At 47.0% G+C, this 18054-nt stretch overlaps 1 protein-coding gene across 1 annotated transcript in view; it reads right to left on the reverse strand.

Moving 5' to 3' along the window:
• Positions 1-18054, reverse strand: part of COL27A1 (collagen type XXVII alpha 1 chain) — a 166593-nt gene that overhangs the window by 102348 nt on the left and 46191 nt on the right. The window contains exons 8-12 of the mRNA XM_009634842.2: positions 17377-17421; positions 16444-16497; positions 14003-14047; positions 11649-11702; positions 10388-10432 (exon numbers count right to left, since the gene is read on the reverse strand). Of these exons, the coding sequence (XP_009633137.1) occupies positions 10388-10432; positions 11649-11702; positions 14003-14047; positions 16444-16497; positions 17377-17421 (243 nt within the window). The remainder of the gene's footprint in view (positions 1-10387; positions 10433-11648; positions 11703-14002; positions 14048-16443; positions 16498-17376; positions 17422-18054) is intronic.

Consider the following 18054-nt stretch of genomic DNA (forward strand, 5'->3'; position numbering starts at 1 on the left):
ACAAAGACGTCAAATGTAACAAGAAGGTGGGGGGGGGCTGTGATTTTCTTTAATGAAAAAAAGGGAGAAAATAACTCTGCTACATACTGAATCAATAAGATCAGAACAGAGATGTATAGGGAAAACTCATTGCTTAGGCAAGACAAAAAAAAAAAAAAGACTGCCTTGGAATATTTCGCTGTTTACAGTCATACAACTTGCCAAGGAAAATATGAGTGTGCATAGACCAATACTGTATTGACGCTGCTGCAGATTTTGGTAACAGCCCTCAGCGCTCCCCCAGTTGCAGTTCTCCTTTCTCGGGGGTTGAGCTGGGCACAGAGCGACCTGTGGATGCCGCGGAGCAGCCTGGCCCTGGGGCTGCTAAGGTCTTGCCAATGTGGGAAGGTTTTGCTGCTTTGAACAGTACAACTAAATCAATATAACTACAGCGGCATAATATCATCTAGAGGAATGCTTGCTCCAGACTCAGAGCATTTTCTAAATTTGGTTTAAATCTCTTCCAACGTGATATAAACAATGCCCTCCTCTGTCAGAATAAAAGTGTCCAGATAAGGAACTATTTAAATTCATGTGTTTCCCACTAATCTCTTTTTATGCCTCAGTTTCTTGTACTAACCTCGCTGCTTAAAGATAAAGACATAGGAAATTTGAGGCAGTTGCTAGTAGAGTTAATATAAATCTAGCTTTCACAATGGCTTTCCAACAGTAGATCTCCAAGTATTTAAAAAAGCAGATGATTCCTGTTTTGAAGGCGGAGAGCTGAGTACCTGAGGTCACTTGGCCGAGCTACCCCATAAGTAAGAGATTCGGCAATAAAACCCATTCGCAGCACAATGTGTCTCGCCCCGCAGAGCTAGGGCTTCTGCCCATCCTTGAGATGGGATGGAAAAGAGTCAAAGTGGCAGGGAAGAGAGCAGAAAGCCCAGAGCACTGGGCTGGCATTGCTGCTGCGACAGCCAGGCCCAAGACAACGCTTGGCAGCAAAGCCCCGTCCTTGCCAACACCTGATCGTCCTTAACACGCCGTCCGCTCTGCTGGCATGAGCACCCCTCCCAGCTGAGGCTCGCGAATCCCTGGGGTGACAGGTGCTCCCTTGATACTTTCTGTCCCAAGCTGCAAAATAAACCCAGAGGAGGAGACAAATGGAAAGAGCAGCTTCAATTCAACTAACCCCAGGCATCCTAGCCCAATATTTGAGCTTGGCAACACAAGTATTAAGGCTTCTGCGCACTAAATGAGACCAAGGCTGGTGGCTGTGGCATGAAGGAGGGTACTTCAGCATCCTTACTGTTTCCAAAGACCCAAACGAGGTTGTGGAAGCTGTCCCCACATGGTCCTGTGCACAGCAGGAAGCAATCAATCTCTTAAGCCCCTGATGAAAAAGAAAGCCCTTTCTTTCCATGGGGTAAGCAGTAGCAGTTTAAACCACAATAACAGTTCCAGCGACCACAGTGTCCTAATTTATTGGGTCTCACATGCCTGTAAAAGCTATTTTTTCAGTGCCTCTCCCTCTCCTGCCTGAGCCGAAAGGACAGAGATGTTCCCCAGGAACAAAACTAGCACCATTCAACCGAAACAAGCAGCCCAGGAATTACAAGCGGACTTTGTTATCCCATTTGCTTCGTTCCTGTAAGCAGCACGACCTCTCATCTCCTGCGCACTGCTCCAGCAGCCCGAGGAGCCCGAGCTGAGGGGGAACACACGGGGCAGGAAGCTCATTTTATGGAGCTGGCGGAGCAACTGGCAGCCCGTTACAGGAGACTTGTGAAAGAAATTAAAAAACCCAGCACATTCAGAGTCTCCTGACCTTCCCCAAGTGAGTGCAGAGGGTTTTTTGGTACAGAAAATCCACCGTTTTTCAGGGTGCAACTGTTTTTCCAGGAAGATCGGTCCCTGGAAATTCTGCTCAAGACTTGGGACGGCAAAGAAAAACACCCGAGTGAAAAATATGGAGCCATGCATCCTGCCCGCTCTGTGGGAGGGAGGGGATGGGACATGCAGAGAAGGACCAGGACCGGGAAGGTATGGCAGATGGCAGCAGAGCTAGGAGGAAAATGCTTGACTAACAAGTTCTGTTGGCCAAGAACCAGTGGGGTGCTCCTCCACAGTGCCTGAAGTCAGGTATGACAAAACTTTTGGCTCTATCTCACAGCTGGGAAATACAGAGAGGAGGTGGGGGAAAAAAAAAGTCCAGCTGAATGGATTTCACATTGTCTGAAGGAGAAGTTCAATGAAAGAAGCAAGATGAAGCTTGAAGAGGAGTTGGAGAAGAAAGCATGCAAGCAGATGCTTTGCAGTAAGCAAAATCCAGGTGCTTCTCTGCTCTCCTGTCCTCACCCCAAGCAGAGTTTTCCAGTGGTTGCACAGTTTTTGTCCTCACTAAACTGGGTGAAGCTGAGGAACCACTATCAGAGAGGGAACTGAGACAGAGAGAGATGCAAACTGATTTATCCCAGGTAGCACTGAGAAGTCCGAAGCTGAACCAGTAACTAAATCTCTATTTTTGACATCCTACAATAGTGCTTTAATTCCTTTTGATCCACACTCCCTGCAAAGGGCATCCTTTCATACGCCAGGAGACTCCTGCTGAGAGCAACCAGACCTAGACAGGAGACTGGAACCAGCTCCTCCTGCACCAGGGGATTACAGCCCCCTCCGCCTCCCCTTCCTTTCTTCCTCTGCTTAAAACAAACAGAGCGGCCTCCCCTTTGCTGTCAGCCAAAGGGCTGCTCCTGGTCTGAGCAGATGCCACTGGTTCTCTTGTCCCTGGAAGCAACTGGGAAGCAGGGACTGGGGAGATGCACCCCGTCCTTCGCTTCCCCAAGGCCTTTTCAGGTGTGTGCATGTGGGTGGGTGTGTTGTATGTATACAACATCTGATTCAGTTTAAACCACTTTCCCTGATGGAGTAAGGGAGGCAGTCTGGCAGCTGCTGCTCCGAGGAATCCTGGCAGGTCTTCGCGCCAACAGAATCCTTCTCCAAAAATAGGATTTTATTTTCCTGTTGGCTGAAGGTGAAGCTGCTCAAACCAACCAGCCCTCCTGTCTTGTCTGTGAAAGACTCTATTTGCCAGTTGGCTCCGGCCAGGTGAATCACTGCCCAGGAGTCTCCCCGGGGATGGAGCTTGCAAGTCAAACAATTTAAACAAAAAAAAAAAAAAAAAAAAAAAAGTGGTGGTGGGGAAGGAGGGCTGAGGGTGAGAGAAGGCATTCACTGGAAAAAAAAAAGGAGGAGAATAAAATAAACAAGTGTAGCTTATGTTGGCAGCTTACGCCTCTGAGAGCATTCTTGGTGGAGAGAGCAGACGTGAGCCCCTCCGCAGGTGGGCGAAGGCAAGCGGGCTGGCTCCGACCCTGCGCTGGCTCCTAGAGCAGCCAGAGTCACCCTAAAGGGAGCCTGGCAAGCCCTGTGCTCCCGGCATCCCTGCTCACTAGCTTTAATTCACGCAGCTATGCAGGAGCCTTCACCTTCCGCTCAGTCTAGACCTGGGACCATGGCAGCTTTCACCCCTGCAAAGAGGGGCGATGCCGTCCTCAGCTGGGTACGGGACTGACGGTCCTGCTGCTGTTCTGCTCCTTTGTGCCCCAAAAGGGAGCTTTGCTCTTTCTCTCCCTGGGAGACTTCACAGCTCCGTGCCACATCCTCTTTGGATAAAGATTTCATGGCATTTTTAAACATAACCACCCCCCCAGCTGTGGGACCACAGCCCTCCAGGGCAGCCCGTTCCACCTGAACGCGAGCAAAAGTCCCCTGAAGCCCCTTCAGCCAAACATCACCAAAGTTAACCTACAGCCCTGCCGCCCCCTTGCCCATCTGCTTGGTTCCTTTTACGCCTGTATAGGATCTCTTCCCCTGTCTGCAGGGCTCAGAGCACAGATTACACAGACCCAATTACCTAACACCAAAGAGCACTGAATCTGCCACCGCTCCTAATTCATTACGGCCAAGATTTCCAAATCAAGCAGCATCCTATTTAAGAAAGCCAAGCAGCTTTGGTGATCAAAATGCTTTGAGACTCAAAAGCCATAGTTGCATTATTTTTTCCTTATAACTTCTAATGAAAATAATTTTCAGGCTTTGACCTGATTTATGAATGAACATTTCCCTGAAGGAAGAAAGACACTCTTGTGCTTAGGAGACCTTGGTTCAATTCTTCACAAGCTTTTAGTATGACGATGGACAGGTCACTTAGGGACGTCCTCGGAAACAAACCATCTTTGGGTTTGTTTCTTTTCTTTCATTAGAAGTTATGGGCCTTGGCACCTTTCAAACCCTTTCCCCTGTGTTTTCAGTACTTTGTTTCGCCCCTTCTTTAAAAAATTAAACACATGCTAATACTGTCCACCTTGCCAGGTTATCTGGACGATGTAATCATGAACACAGGAACACGTGCTGATATCAGTGATAAGTGACCATGCAAGCACCTCACCACAGGGATTTGGAAAACTCCAAACACGTGGAACACGACTCGGGCCAAAGAGAGGTGGTGACATTTGGTCTGGGCTCGCACCTGCATTTCAGATTGGTGAGCCAGGCCCAGAGGGGAGGAGAGACCGGCTGCCCAGTTTCAGTGTCCAACTTAAGCATTAAGAAAGTCACTGATGGCCCAAACAAAATCTATTTTAAAAAGTCAGGTTAATAAAGAAAAATTATAGCAAAGAATTGACTTAGATGGCTGACAGGAAAAACCTAATTTGTGGACTAAGACTCTCTCAGTAACAGAGGAGTTTTGTGGGTTACTAATTTTCAGGACATCCACTTCACTTTTCATGCCAACAGAATGATTAAAAGCATATTGTTTTTTTTAAAATTAGTCAGTTCCTGAAGAAGGCACCAAACCTTTTGGTGTTACGCTGGGGTATTGGCACAAGACAGAGGTGGCTACCCAAGCCCTGTCCCATAGGCCATCTGTGCTCCTTCCTGCAGCTCCTCTCATGGGTTTACCCATACAAACAAGTCCTCAGCCTGTGCATTTCTCCACTAACTTTAGCTGGCCACATCTGAAAGTGCATCTCTGTATGCACAGGGCCTACAGCTGAACCTGAACTGGGACACCAGTTGGGAAGGAATGCTTTATGGGTTGGAGGAGGAGTTCACCAAGTGCTCAGGTCAATCAGGCCTGAGCAGTGAAGCTATGTGGAAGAATAAATATTTATTTTCTGAGGATATATATGGATAAAATAACTTAGGATCAGTTTAAAAATGATTCCCATTTCTTTCAAATCTTAGGAAATGGCTTGTGGACCACCACACTGAACTACCACCTAGCTAAGTGGGAAACCACAGTTTATTCCTACTTTAAATTTTTTCCATTTTAATTACAATATTTCTTTAAAACATTTCTCAGTGTTTAGAGAGAAGTACAGCTCCATTCTTCCTCCATATTTTTTTTTTTGTTAGGCAACAAGGTCTCAGTGACAAGAGAGACATGGCTGTACCCTCAGCAACCCATGTGAGCCATGATAGCACGGTAGGTGAGAGCTCTTAGGGTGTATGCCTATGTCATCGTTCTTATGAGAAACGCCCCATGGGCTGCCTCTTTGCACCCCCAGGGAGCCCACTCAAGTCAACTGGAGTTTGGCAATTATTTGTTAAAGACGAGGTACTTTGAAATGTTGTTAACAGTTTCCCAAATCTCAACTTGTCTGGTGCAGGAGACTCTCGCTTGGCTCACTCCAAATGCAAGGGAGGGCCTCAGCTGCATCCAAAGCAGAGAAAAGATTGGAGCAAGAAGAGGGGAGTTGTTTACCATCTTAGTCCCTACAGAGAGGAGCAAAATTTATTTTCTCAGTAATTTGCGGTTATGCCAGCCTTTCCAGACACATGGCAAAACACATCCCTCTATTGTTTGCATGGACAACAGCTGAGACTGTGTAACTTGGCAAAGCCCCACGCACTTACGTTCACCACGAAGTTATCTTAGCCATATATCAAAAGGTTGGGGGAAGCTGTAACCCAAAACCTTCCTCACCTGAAGGCAGCCCTGCTTTTTGCTATCTCGTGTCTCCCACAAGGCAACGTCTTTTCATGTGATGCAACAGCCTACCCATATTGCTGGGCAGCGCAGGGGTATCGCATGCCCTTCTAACAACTTATCAGATGAAGAAAAAAGAATGCATTGAGACTTGCTCTTCACTGGAGGCAGGAGTTAAGACGTTAACTTTATAAGTCAACATGGAAGAAGACAGCAGACGTGAAAAACAGCCTGGCAAGAAGGTGCCGCCCCCTGGCAAGGGGGACCCCAACTGCGGTCAGCTCATGGAAGACAGATGCCAGATTCGGCAGCTTGCCACCACATCGATGCTCACAACAAATACTGAGGCTACGTTAGAGTGGCTGCCAGGTCACTGCTGGCTCTCGCAAGCTCCACGTTGTGGCTGACAGGCAGAGGGAAGGGAGACTTCTGGACTCACCTATGCACTGATAACTAACACTTAAAATCCACATGCCACTTCATAGCAGCTTTTCCTTGACATCTGAGCAGTAATCCTTGGCATTTACATGCTCAGCTTCAGCTACTGAGCTCAAAGAAGAGCTGAGTGCGTTACCCCTGTTTTGCGCACAGTCAAGAACAGCCAAACAGCTTGCCTGAAGTTGCGTGCCATGGGGAGAAACTAGGTCCCGTATCCTCTTCCTCCTCCCATGCAGTCACCAAGCAACCCAGCATCTCCCCACCTTGCCTTGGCAGGCTCCAGCCGTTCCCACAGGCAGAGGTGTCAGCCTCTCCAGCCCCGCATCCGAGCGCAAACCCTCCCTCCGTGCCTGCTGCTTACAGAGTCTACTCCAACTGTTGAGCAGTCTCCTTGGAGCAGCGCTTCAGCAACGTGCTGGCACTGGCCACAGGCTGTGCGGAGGCCAATGGCAGGGCCTGTGCTGTCAGAAGGCATTTGCCTCCCTTGCCTGAGGTTGGCGGGTAGGCAGGACCCCCCATCGTGCCACCTGATGGGTCACAGCTGCGTATCACTCTCAAACACGAGCTACAGGAGGACAAAAGAAAGAATGGTAACGATGAGCACAGGCAGGAAAGCCGAAATGCCTGCTTGTGCTATTAATGACCTGCTCATGCTACTGTTACCTAAACCTTCCAGCCCTGGGGATGGCCTGATCCTGTGCTATTCCGTCATCCAAACTGATGGACCCTTTGGGCCAGGGCTTTTCTTTCACGAGGTGTTTGCATGGTACCTGACACGGTGAGGCTCCGAGCGTTCAACTGAGCTCCAGGCATGGGACCGGCAGCACCAACAGGTTCTCAGAATATAATATTAAGAAACCTCAGCTATGTTTGGCTAAATTGTGAATAGATCTCAGACAAACCCAACAATTACTAAGTGTGTCTTGGAACTAAACTTTGCTCCTTCCTTTCTATCCCTTTTAAAATAATACTGCTTACTCTACATGAAAAAAAGAGATACAAGTACCCATCAATAACAAAGATGAAAAAAATAAAAAGAGCTAAAAGCTCTTTAGATACATTTCCTGAAAGTTCCCTTTAAGTCTTTCTCTCTAACAGGACTTGAGAACTTCTGAAAATATTACACTCTATTTGAAGTTTAATATCATCTGCAGGGCAGACGTTTCTGACCGTAGCGACCCATCTCCCACAGCATAAGCAAAGCATCCAGCTTTGCACTCCTTGAATGATGACGGGCTGTACCTCCTTCAGTGACAGCACGTCTCCTTTCTAAAGGTGAATTAGGACTGATACATCACCTACACATGCCAGGGCAGAAGGTAGCAAGAGCTTTCTCATTCCTTCCCCCCAGCATGGTGTGGACCACAGCTCTGCTGCCCTCCCAGCAACGGGACCTTTTTTTATCCTCTTTTTTTTTTTTTTTCTGCCAGCTGCTCAACCAAACACCATAAAAATCCACAAAACCACCATGAAAAGCCATTCTTTTCAGCCACTGCATTGGCAAGACTGAAGGTTTAAGCAACCAGTTGCTTCAGCTCCAGGCCTCCAGCCTACCTCTAAAACAGGCAGCGGATCTGGAGACGTAGAGCCTCATGTTATTTCAGCCTCCCTAGTGCATTGTACTTTAGTCATATTTCTCCCCCTAGCCCACCCCCAACCCTCTCCTTGCTCAAGAGTTCGCCAGGGCCCCATACGTTCGAAACGTACTCGCCTCCTACGTCGCCAATGCGCTGCGGGGAGAGCGGAGTGGGGGGTGGAGTCAGCTGTTTCCACGACAGATTCACCATGTCCCTCACAGCTCTGCAAAACTTAACTTCCCTGGAAGGGTTTCAAGATCTGACTCATGTCCAGTTCTTCTATTTTAATCATTCCCTCTTACATCATTCTCGGAGGCCCACGGTGTCACATGCAAACTCCCCCAGCCCCCTGCTCCTCCTCTGCCGAGCACTTAATCTGTTGCCTTCTCTCATCTCAAACAAAACTAGGTAGAGAAATAATTTGATACCAACTCCTTCCCTACTCTCCAGAGCATTTACTAGCTTTGGATGGTAGCTAATAAGGGTTTCCAAGAGCTCTCCATTGCAGTGACAGCACTGACATGGAACAGGAACAGTAGCTGCGCCAGCAAACCTAACGGCATGGGGATGCGAGAGACCAGAAAAATCACAGCAGGCTCACTAACGCTGCAAACCAGCTGGGAGACAGCACAGGCCAGGAGATAAGTGTTGGGAAGGGAACCACATCAGCTGGTTCCTACTTTTCATTCTCCCAGTGACTTCCTGAGTAACTCTGGATATCACAATCTTTTTGTTCACACTCGGAAGTACAAATCATCAGCATCGGTCCATTCAAGATCTCTTATTAAACCTGATATCATGAAACGGGGATGGAGCCAAAACTCTCCAAAAGAGCCGAGTAGAACAAAGGTGCTCATGCTCAGCCGTTTAATCCGTTCCCTAGATCCCAGCCTAAATGCCTCTGCGGTTGAGAGATTCCCTGCGGATCTCAGGGGAGCCCCTTGTTTGTAACAGTGACCGCCAGACAAAAACCCTTGCCCGGAAGATTACAGATGCTAGCCAAACAACAGCTGGAAGGCTTTGAGCCTCTAGCACGCTCCGTGCAGAAACAAGGCAGAGAGCAGAAACCCTGCACCTAACGACAGTTGCTTTGTTTGTTTTACTCCGGTCAATGAGTCATCCTTGCATCGACCAGCTCTCGGCAATTATTCATCACGGAGGTTTCTGGTGCAACCAGCAGCTTACAAAACTGTAAGATTTGGTACAGATTTCCACTCCCCCCCCAAAAAAAATGTCTGCTTGACCTCCCCCCATCCCAGGGAGAGAAGAACAGCCAGCAGGATGAATGTGGCACTATCGGGATGTTTGCACGGCTTTTACTGTCAGAATACCAGCAAGCGGTAGGCGTGGGACTCCTGGAAAGCACGCGTTTGCACACAAGGGTGACAAGGGGAAAGCACTGGATTTTTCCGTGTGTGGGTGAGTGGACATTTTACAAGGAGCCTGTGAGTGCAATGATGTCAGGAGATCGAGAGAAACTCAGGCTAACACGAAGGATAAGGTGCAAAGGCAATGAGATACACCAGAGCACGAACATGTCTGATCTCTCCAATGACTCCTGGAGCAAAAAACTTTATGCATTTTGCTTAAGGAAGTGCAAAGAATTGCTCGGAAGGCTGATGTGGGACAGGCTTTCCTTTCTGTCCTTTCCCTGTTCCCTCTACTCATTTCAGTACTTTTCCCACCTGCTTTTATTTTGCTTTTTGCCACAGTCAGCACAAACCCCCTTCTTCTACGCAGCTCTCACAGTTCCCACCTTGTATTCAGCCCTACCTGCAAACGCCTCTTCCTCCTGGCCAAGCTTTCAAATCTACTTGGTCTCCTTGCTCCTCAAACATGTCTTCATCTGACCTGTTACTGCTTTACCTCTGTACCACCACCAAGGACAAAAAGGTTTCGATACAAAAAGTGCACTTGCATTATGCAAACCAGGATGGCACAAGGGTTGGAGGGAATCACAGGGAAAAGAGGCAAATGTGATGGGACTGGTGGGAGCATGGAGCAGCAGATGTAAGAGAGTGAGCACAGATGCCTGGGACGCTGTGGTCATGGTGGGGAATTAAAAAGCACATTCAGGGAAGATGCTAGCCAGAGGGAGGACAGAGGGGAAGACGTTGTAGAAGAGAATCTGAGAAGTATGAGATCCAAGGGAGCATGGAGACTGCGAAAAAGAACAAAAACGCATGTGAAGTGGGCAGAGCATGGAAGCAAGCAAGAGAACAATGTTTGTGTCTTCAGTTTTCTTCCTGCTTGAGAACAAGAGACACGGAAAGGTTTGTTTGATCTCCCCATTTAGTTCCCATCAGAAGATATGAAGGGACCCAGCCAAAAGCCAGATGTTTTGTTTTCAGTTTCATTCAACAAGGTCTGCATAATAGACGAGGAAAAACTTTACCGGCCTACCCATCTTGCCCCTCTTCCCAGGAACTCCAGGGATCCCCTGCAAGGAAAACACACAGAGAAAAAAAAAAAAATAGGTCTGGTTAAGAAAGCAAACAGCCAACCAACAATACAAAACAAAACCAGAAGAGAAAGGGGAATGCAAAGCAGGCTAATAACTGCAGCAGTGCTTGGGAATCAAACTGTCAGCTACTTGCAGTCCTCTGCGCGAGCAGAAGGCAATTAACCTTCACCCACGAACGATGGCTCTCCCCGAGGACACGCACCGGCAGCACCCACAGCCGGGGCAGCTGCCTGAGGCTCTGCTTAGCAGGAGCAGTCATTAAGCTACTGGTCTGGAACCGAATAAAGGCCACCGCCAAGGCACTCGCTGGAGAACTGCTGTTTATGTTTCTTATTTAGTTATACAAGCATTAAATCAGCGACTCGAGCGCAGGGTACTCCCCTCCCAGGCAGGCACACACACACTCCCACATGCTCTCGGGGCCTCTCTTGTTTCTGGAGCTTGCATTTGAGGAAGGAAAAGCTGGAATAGAACAGTCTTCGTCTTACAGTGGCCTTTCTTAGGAGCTCTTGCAGTGGGAAGAGGGGGTTCTTGGATGGGTAGAGATCAGGCAGGTGGGGGGATGTGGGGGAGAAGAGCAAAAAAGCAAGGGAGGTCCTGCAAAGCTCTGAACATATGGGTTTGGAGAAGGCATGATGAAAAGGATGAGGGGAAGGGAGGACACACGGGAAGAGCAGCCACAGTCGCCTGTCCACAGGCCCCAGTCTTTGCTGCCCAACTCGATGCAACTGGAAGGAAAGCCGTTGCCAGAAAGCCCCAGGCATTGTCCCTTCCAAGAGCCAGGCTCTTTCCAGGCACCTCCAGCTGGACACCCAAAATGCTGGGCCACTGTGTATGTCACTCCTGTGGGAGCAGGGAATTTCCATGTATATTCTACACCCACCCCATCCCACTAAGATGAACTAGTAAGGGGAAGGAGGAAAGCAGGTTTTTAAGTGAAGGAAAATACAGAAAAACTCAACAGGGAGGTATGATGACCCCGTCTGAAGCCTAGGTTTTCCTGAGCTGAATGTCAGCGTCATACAGGGGCACAGGTCTTCATGCAAGGGTAGAAACAGGCTAAAGAAGGCATGGTTAAACATTAGGCATGCTTGCCTCTTTCCTCAGGAACAAGAGACAGAGAAGGTTACAAGAGACTCTGAAGAACTGTATTCAAAGCAACACAGCAAGTTTTCCTTCACAAAATACTCACTCGTTCTCCATCAGCTCCTGGTAGCCCAAATAATCCTGGGAGACCAATATATCCCTAAAGAAAAGAGGAAAAAAGTAGTCAAATACATTTCTCCATTAGCAACCAGTCATTCTGTCTTTCCTGAACAGCAGAGCATCCTCCAGCGTTGGTCAACGGCAGCCATGATGAAATAAACCTTGAGGCAAGTGTATATGCCCATGGACTGCATGGTGCTGGCTTCCACGATGTAGTCCAAGGGCACATACCCTCACACCAGGGATCATGAGGACTCCAGGCAGGAAGAGGCCAGCAAGAAGAAACCTTACCTGGGCTGGCTCTGAGCGTACCTGAGGGAAATGGAGCTTGGTTCAAGATTAGCAAGAGTGATAGCAGAAGTAATCGATGTGCCTACATCCTGTTGTACCAACAAGCCCTTTCTGCTTGTCTTGTGTCACATGACGGTCACGTGCTGCAGCCTCTTCCCATGCAAACACCACCTTCTCCTGGCATGTTGAGAGAGGAGCAAACCAGTAATGGTTCTGCCTAAAGCCTTTCCCTGCAAACTCTATTGTACCACCAAGACCTTTTGCAAACTGTTTGTCAACCCAAGCACCAAGGGCCCTGCCTGGACAGGGAAAGGCCGAGCATGCAATTTCAGGCTCTTGGGATTGGTGTACGAGGCTCAGCCTGTACATACATACAGATCCTCTAACACCCAACTGTAAAGAAGCCTCCTTTGCACCAATGTGTTTCACGTAAAATCCGCTCCTTGCGCACTCATCAGCAGGCGTCGCATTTTCAAGTAGGCGACGTTTCTTGGGATCTGGCTCAGACAGGACGCAAATGCTCCATTTCCCTTTCTTTACAACAATTGAAGCTTTGTGTTTAATCCTCTTTGCTCAGCAGTTAGCACAAAGTTACCTTGTGTGCGGGTCCTTTGCAAAGGACTAATTTGTGCCAAACATGCAGAATCAAAAGGAAGTGAATTTCAGCAGGGAGCCCCCTCAGTGGCACCTCGCTGTTACAAGAGCCAAGCGTTAACACTGATTTTCTCTCATCTTTCTTTCTCCATCATGGCTAAATCTCCTACTGTCAAACCCCACCGATTTTTTTTCACCAGTCCATCGCTCCCTTTAGGTTGCACATCCTTTAGGGACGATACCAAGCCGGTAAATACAGCTCCATTAAAATGATGCTGTCTGCCTTTGCTTCCTGAACCCCAAGACAAACCATGAAACCCCTGAACTACTTCTTGCAGAAGAAAAAATAGAGGTTGGGGGTGGAGAAGGGTCCACAGTTGGCTCCCTCAATCCACAAAATGCAGATATCTCACCTTAGTACCCAACTCTGACTGACTGCAGTTGAACTGAGAAATGGCTTTCTTGGGTAGCTAGAAATATGTCAGTCCTCAGCACCCAGGGGTGTAAAGTGGAAAACAATTTTCAAGTCTCACATTCTGCACATCTATCACATGGTGATTACATGAGGTCCTGGTTAGGCCAATGAAACAGACGCACCAGGGAAAACTTGCAGGGAAGTAAGGTGAGCAAGCTGTGCTATCTCAGGTCTCCCTCTCTCCTGCAGGACATCGAACATGCCATCTCCCTTCCCAGCTCAGGAATACAGCGAGCTACAGGGTCAGCATTTGTTTATTCCTTGCAGTTTTCCTAGTGATGAAAGCCAGCTGGCTGAATTTAGTGCATATAGAGAAAGTATCACGTTAGAGAAAAGGGGGGATTTTATTGGCTCAGAATCTCATTGTGAATTTATAATTGCAGGAAAAGAACAAAACGTGATTAACTAGTCTCTTAATTGGTTAAAAAAGAAAAATAATCCTTTGCAGAGAGAATGAACCCCCAGCAATTCAATTTTGCGAGCAAAACCAAGCAGAACAAAGATATTAATGTTTGTATTTGCACATGGCTTCAAGATGCTGGCTTGCTATTCTCCATAATGATATAAATCACTCCCAAACTCAGGACTATACCCAAAAGAGCCCATATTCTGCATGGTCAAAGACCATTGAACCACACTTACTGAAACTAAAGAGGCTTTTGGGAAATGGGGCTTTCAGAAAGTTCAGACTTTGGTCTTTGGTAGGAATTTGTATGCCATTCCTTCTGCTCCTGCAACGCGAGCTCTGAAAAGGTTGACTTTGTATCATCAGCACGATTGGTGAACTTTGATCTTTGTACATTCCATCTTTAATTTAAAAAATTTAGCAGTGCTTCAATAAACAAGTGGTGTGCAGTTCAAATCCCCTGAATCCAACACATTAAAGGAAGGAGTTTCAGGATTGCAAAATTAAGCGTAACGTTTCTTGAGAAGCCTTTGGTAAAAACAAGTAGAGAAAAGACAAATGAAAGGCTGCTTACCCGACTGCCTTTTGGACCAGCTTCCCCTATGGGGCCAGGTAAACCCTAGAAGAGAAGGGAAAAAAACAAAGACAAATGTGGACAGGCTTTAACTTAACCTACTGAGCAGTGCCAAATCCCCAGCACTGTCCCTGCATGGTTCTGCTTTCAGTGCCGAGTCCAAGGCGTATCAACAAAGGTGGAAAAAAAAAAAGACAAAATGATACAAATAACAAATCTCCCATTGTAGGGGAGCTGGGACTCTGCAGAACCTGAGACTGTGGACATAGTGAGCCTTCCCTGGGGCTGAAGTAGAGATTTCTGATCATAAAGACCAAAAAGGCCCACGCAGCAGGGTGCACAGAGGTTGCGTTACACTTCAGATGCGACGTACAGTGATGCTCTGTACCCAACAGCTCCCGATTCATTTTCCTGCCTAACTGAGCACATGCACAGCAAATGACAAATGTATTTCAATACCTGTTTGGGGAACACAGGCTGGCCCTGTTGCAGTGAGAAAGCCCCTCGAATTTCTACAGCCTACGCAGCCACTTAGCAGTGCTAAGTGCATCTCTCCAACCCTTTGCAGCATCCACAGCTACGAAATATGAATATACATTCCCCATTCTACTTCTGTGCCTCTTGCTGCTGACTTAACGTACTGTGAAAAAGAACCCTATAAAAATGCAGAATGAATTTTCAAGTTTATTGTCTTCTAGCAGGTTTCCAGGTCAATTTTTTTTCTTGTTCCAAAATGTTGTTGGACTTTTTTGGAAGGGGGGGTGAGGGGTGGGAAGAAGGCTAAGTCCGTATTTTCTTTAGCTGGCAGCACTGTACACTCAGCCTGGGATTTCAAAGTCAGGTTGTGCTCTTTCCTGGCTCATGCATCGCTGCCAAAGATTTCAGCCGTCGGGGTGAAGTTAACAATTCTGCCTATGATGCGCGAATCAAAACAGAGCCAAGCTCTCTCTCCCATAGCACTGCCGAGCCAGCACTGCTGACAGGAGTAACAAGTAGTAAAATCTCAGTAAAGTAAACAGCTCTAATGCTGGATACACACAGCATTCAGATATGCTGAAAAAAAGCTGCCTTAAAAAAAAAAAAAAGTCACTTTCCTGACCCAAACCACATTTTAAGCGAGCACGTTTGTTCTTCGTACATCAAGCGCAAAGACTTCACCCTGCTTACCCAACGGGCAGAACGCTGCTGTGAATTGCTAAACAGCATTCATTAACCTTGCCTGACCAATAGAGCTTGGACCACTTCATACTGGTCATCTAACACACTTTCACACCTAGGAGACACTTGGGCATGCAAATCTCTAAGAGCCTTTCAGAGTATGAACGGAGCATTTAGTCAGGTGCATAAAACTCTCATCCAGTTCCACCATCTGCACTCTCCAGCGTGCGTCTGTATATTCCTCCTAAAATTTCCTAAGCAAGGTATGAATTTCATTTTAAATTTTAAATAGTTTGAGGCAGGGGGAAGGCAGGCTTGTTCTGCATATCTAGTTCACGTTATAGTGCAATAACCTGCACACCTGGGTAAAAACTCACATACGAACTCATGACAAGTCGGAAAGGCTCACGACGGACTGCGTGGGGTCTGTGATACCTGCCTAGCCTCATCGCTATGTACTTAAATATAAACGTGGCAGAATCCAACATTAATGTGCCCATTTTTGAAAACCAGGACGAACTCATTTCACTGTAAAAATGTTGAAGGACCAGGTCTGCTGCCCTCAAACAGATTCCATTTAGGGTCTTACAAATGATTCTTCTTAATTTTCTTCCTACTGCTCAGCATCTCACATCAGTACGACAATAAATTGTCCAACATTGATCCATTTTCATTTGCATGCCCCTCCATGCCTAAAGTTGCCTCTGTGCAGTTTTTTCAGAATGAAAGCAAAGACTTGGTTTTCTTTCATCGTTTTTTTTTGCAGCTGCAAATATGATTTTTATATATATTTATGGTCCGTGTATAATTTTATGTGTATATATATGATTGCGCTACTGAATTTTACTAATGAGAGTTCATCTAAATCTTTTCTTTCGCTAATACGCCTTCTTCCGTCCCAGATTTCTGTGTTCAACATTAGATGTAAAAATGTGCCTAAACGCGAAGGGTTAGCAGCTTGCAGGTAGGTTTCTCTGCTCTGCTCTTTTGGTTTGTTTTTTCCCTGTTGTTATACTGAAGCAAAAATTTGTCAGATTTTGCTACAGAAATTCAGGTTTTATCCATCACAGGCATAAAATACTTTCTGACAACCTTAGTGTCCTCCAGAGTTGAAAGGCCGTGTCATTGATACAGCATCTTGGGGAGGGAAGAAAGGATAAATTCAGACATATTCTAGAGGTCTGCCCTGTCTTTAGTGGGGCACATATTTAGCAGGGCACACATTTAGCTACCTGCACACCCAAATCCCTAGTCTGTGCACAGCACGATGAGATTTACTGCACCTGCCTGCCAGGATAACCTTTGGCACCTGGACTTCCATCTGGTCCTCGTTCGCCCTTGGGAAAGAAAAAAAGAAAAGGTGCAGAAGGTAAGGTGAATGTCACACTTGGGAAGCCTTTTTAGCATCTTCCTTCTTTGAGCCAGGGGAAAAGGAGGGTGGAATGAATTAACCTGATGTGAATTTATGGAGAGGAAATAAATATTAAGGGTAGACAGTGGAATAAATTAATGAGGGGGGAAGACACAGAAGCCAAGTCAGTAGGATCCGTGCATGAAGCAAGCGCTGCTTTTTCTCCTTCTCCCTCCATCTGCAGTGAAAGCCGCAGATAGTCTGAAACAAGGGGGCTAAGAGAAGGTGTAAGGCTGCATCTATATCTGGCATATGGAACCGCTTTACTGGTGGGGAAGCACTGCCAAAATTCTTCAAAACTAGATGGATTCATGTATAATATCCTTTAACATCATTGCTAACAGGGCCTGCTATTCATTGACCCCCCTTTTTTTTTTTCTGAACTGCAAACATCAGAGTTACCCAAATAAAGAGGGGGGAGAAAAGGGGAGAGGGAGAATGGGAGGGGAATTATGTGTTAGTACTTAACACGATGTGGTTAGTAAACTCCAGGTGGGGTTAATGTAAAAGGAAAAATAAAGGCGGAGAAGGGTAAGGTGGTATTTCTTCCACCACGTAAACTTAACATGGTTCAGCAATAAAAATTAGAAATTAAATTTAGAAACTCCAAGGCGGTCTCCTCCCACCAACCTGCTGGTGCTGGGTCAGCGTATGTGCGCTCACCGCGCATCCCGTGTGCACCGAGCTGCCCTTGGAAGGAGCTGGTTGTCTGCACTGGGCAGGCTGCACAGGACCCAAACTAGCACCAGAGTCAGCAAATCCATCCCTTGTTAAAGGTTCAGTGCTGGAAACTGGCAAGACTCACCTGGTCTCCAGGGTGGCCGGGTGGTCCAGGGTAGCCTTTATATCCCTGTTGAAATAGGATGGAAGAGATGAATAAGAAAAAGAATAATAAAATATAATTTGGTTTGAATTTCTCTTTGCAGGTGGAAGTAAAGTTCTGAGAAGAAGGAGGTCTTTAGATATGGGATAGCACCACACCATCATGCAAAGTTTTAACGTGCTGCTTTGTGCTTGCATCACCCAAACCCTGCCTGCTTCACCCAAACCCTGCCCATGTTCCCAGACTGCTGCAATGCGCCATGGCAGCAGCAGCCGGCGACTCCCGCTGGGGTCTGGCCTGGTGGGTGCTCAGGAAGGACTTGCTCCGTGAACACACTTGGAGTGGTGTCTACACTCAGAGCTGTTTGTAATCTACACATTTAGCAAAGCTATCCTTAATCCTTAGGAAACCACAGGCTTGTAGAGTAAAATGTTGGCTTTAGGCAAGTTGGGCGGCTGCAAACATGAATCACTCACGTTTCAGAGTCCTCACTTTCACTTTAGAACTTGAAATGCCAGAGGAAACACCAAAATAACCATTTACTGTCACGGGAAACTTCAGGTTTTCTTCTAGCTTGAATGTGCCTAGCTTCCAGCTTTTCTGATCTAATTATTACAAGATATGACAAGACCCAGAGTCCTTCATTATGAAGGTACCCAA

This window comes from Egretta garzetta, unplaced genomic scaffold, assembly GCF_000687185.1.
Source record: "Egretta garzetta isolate BGI_Z169 unplaced genomic scaffold, ASM68718v1 scaffold190, whole genome shotgun sequence".
Lineage (NCBI taxonomy): Eukaryota > Metazoa > Chordata > Aves > Pelecaniformes > Ardeidae > Egretta > Egretta garzetta.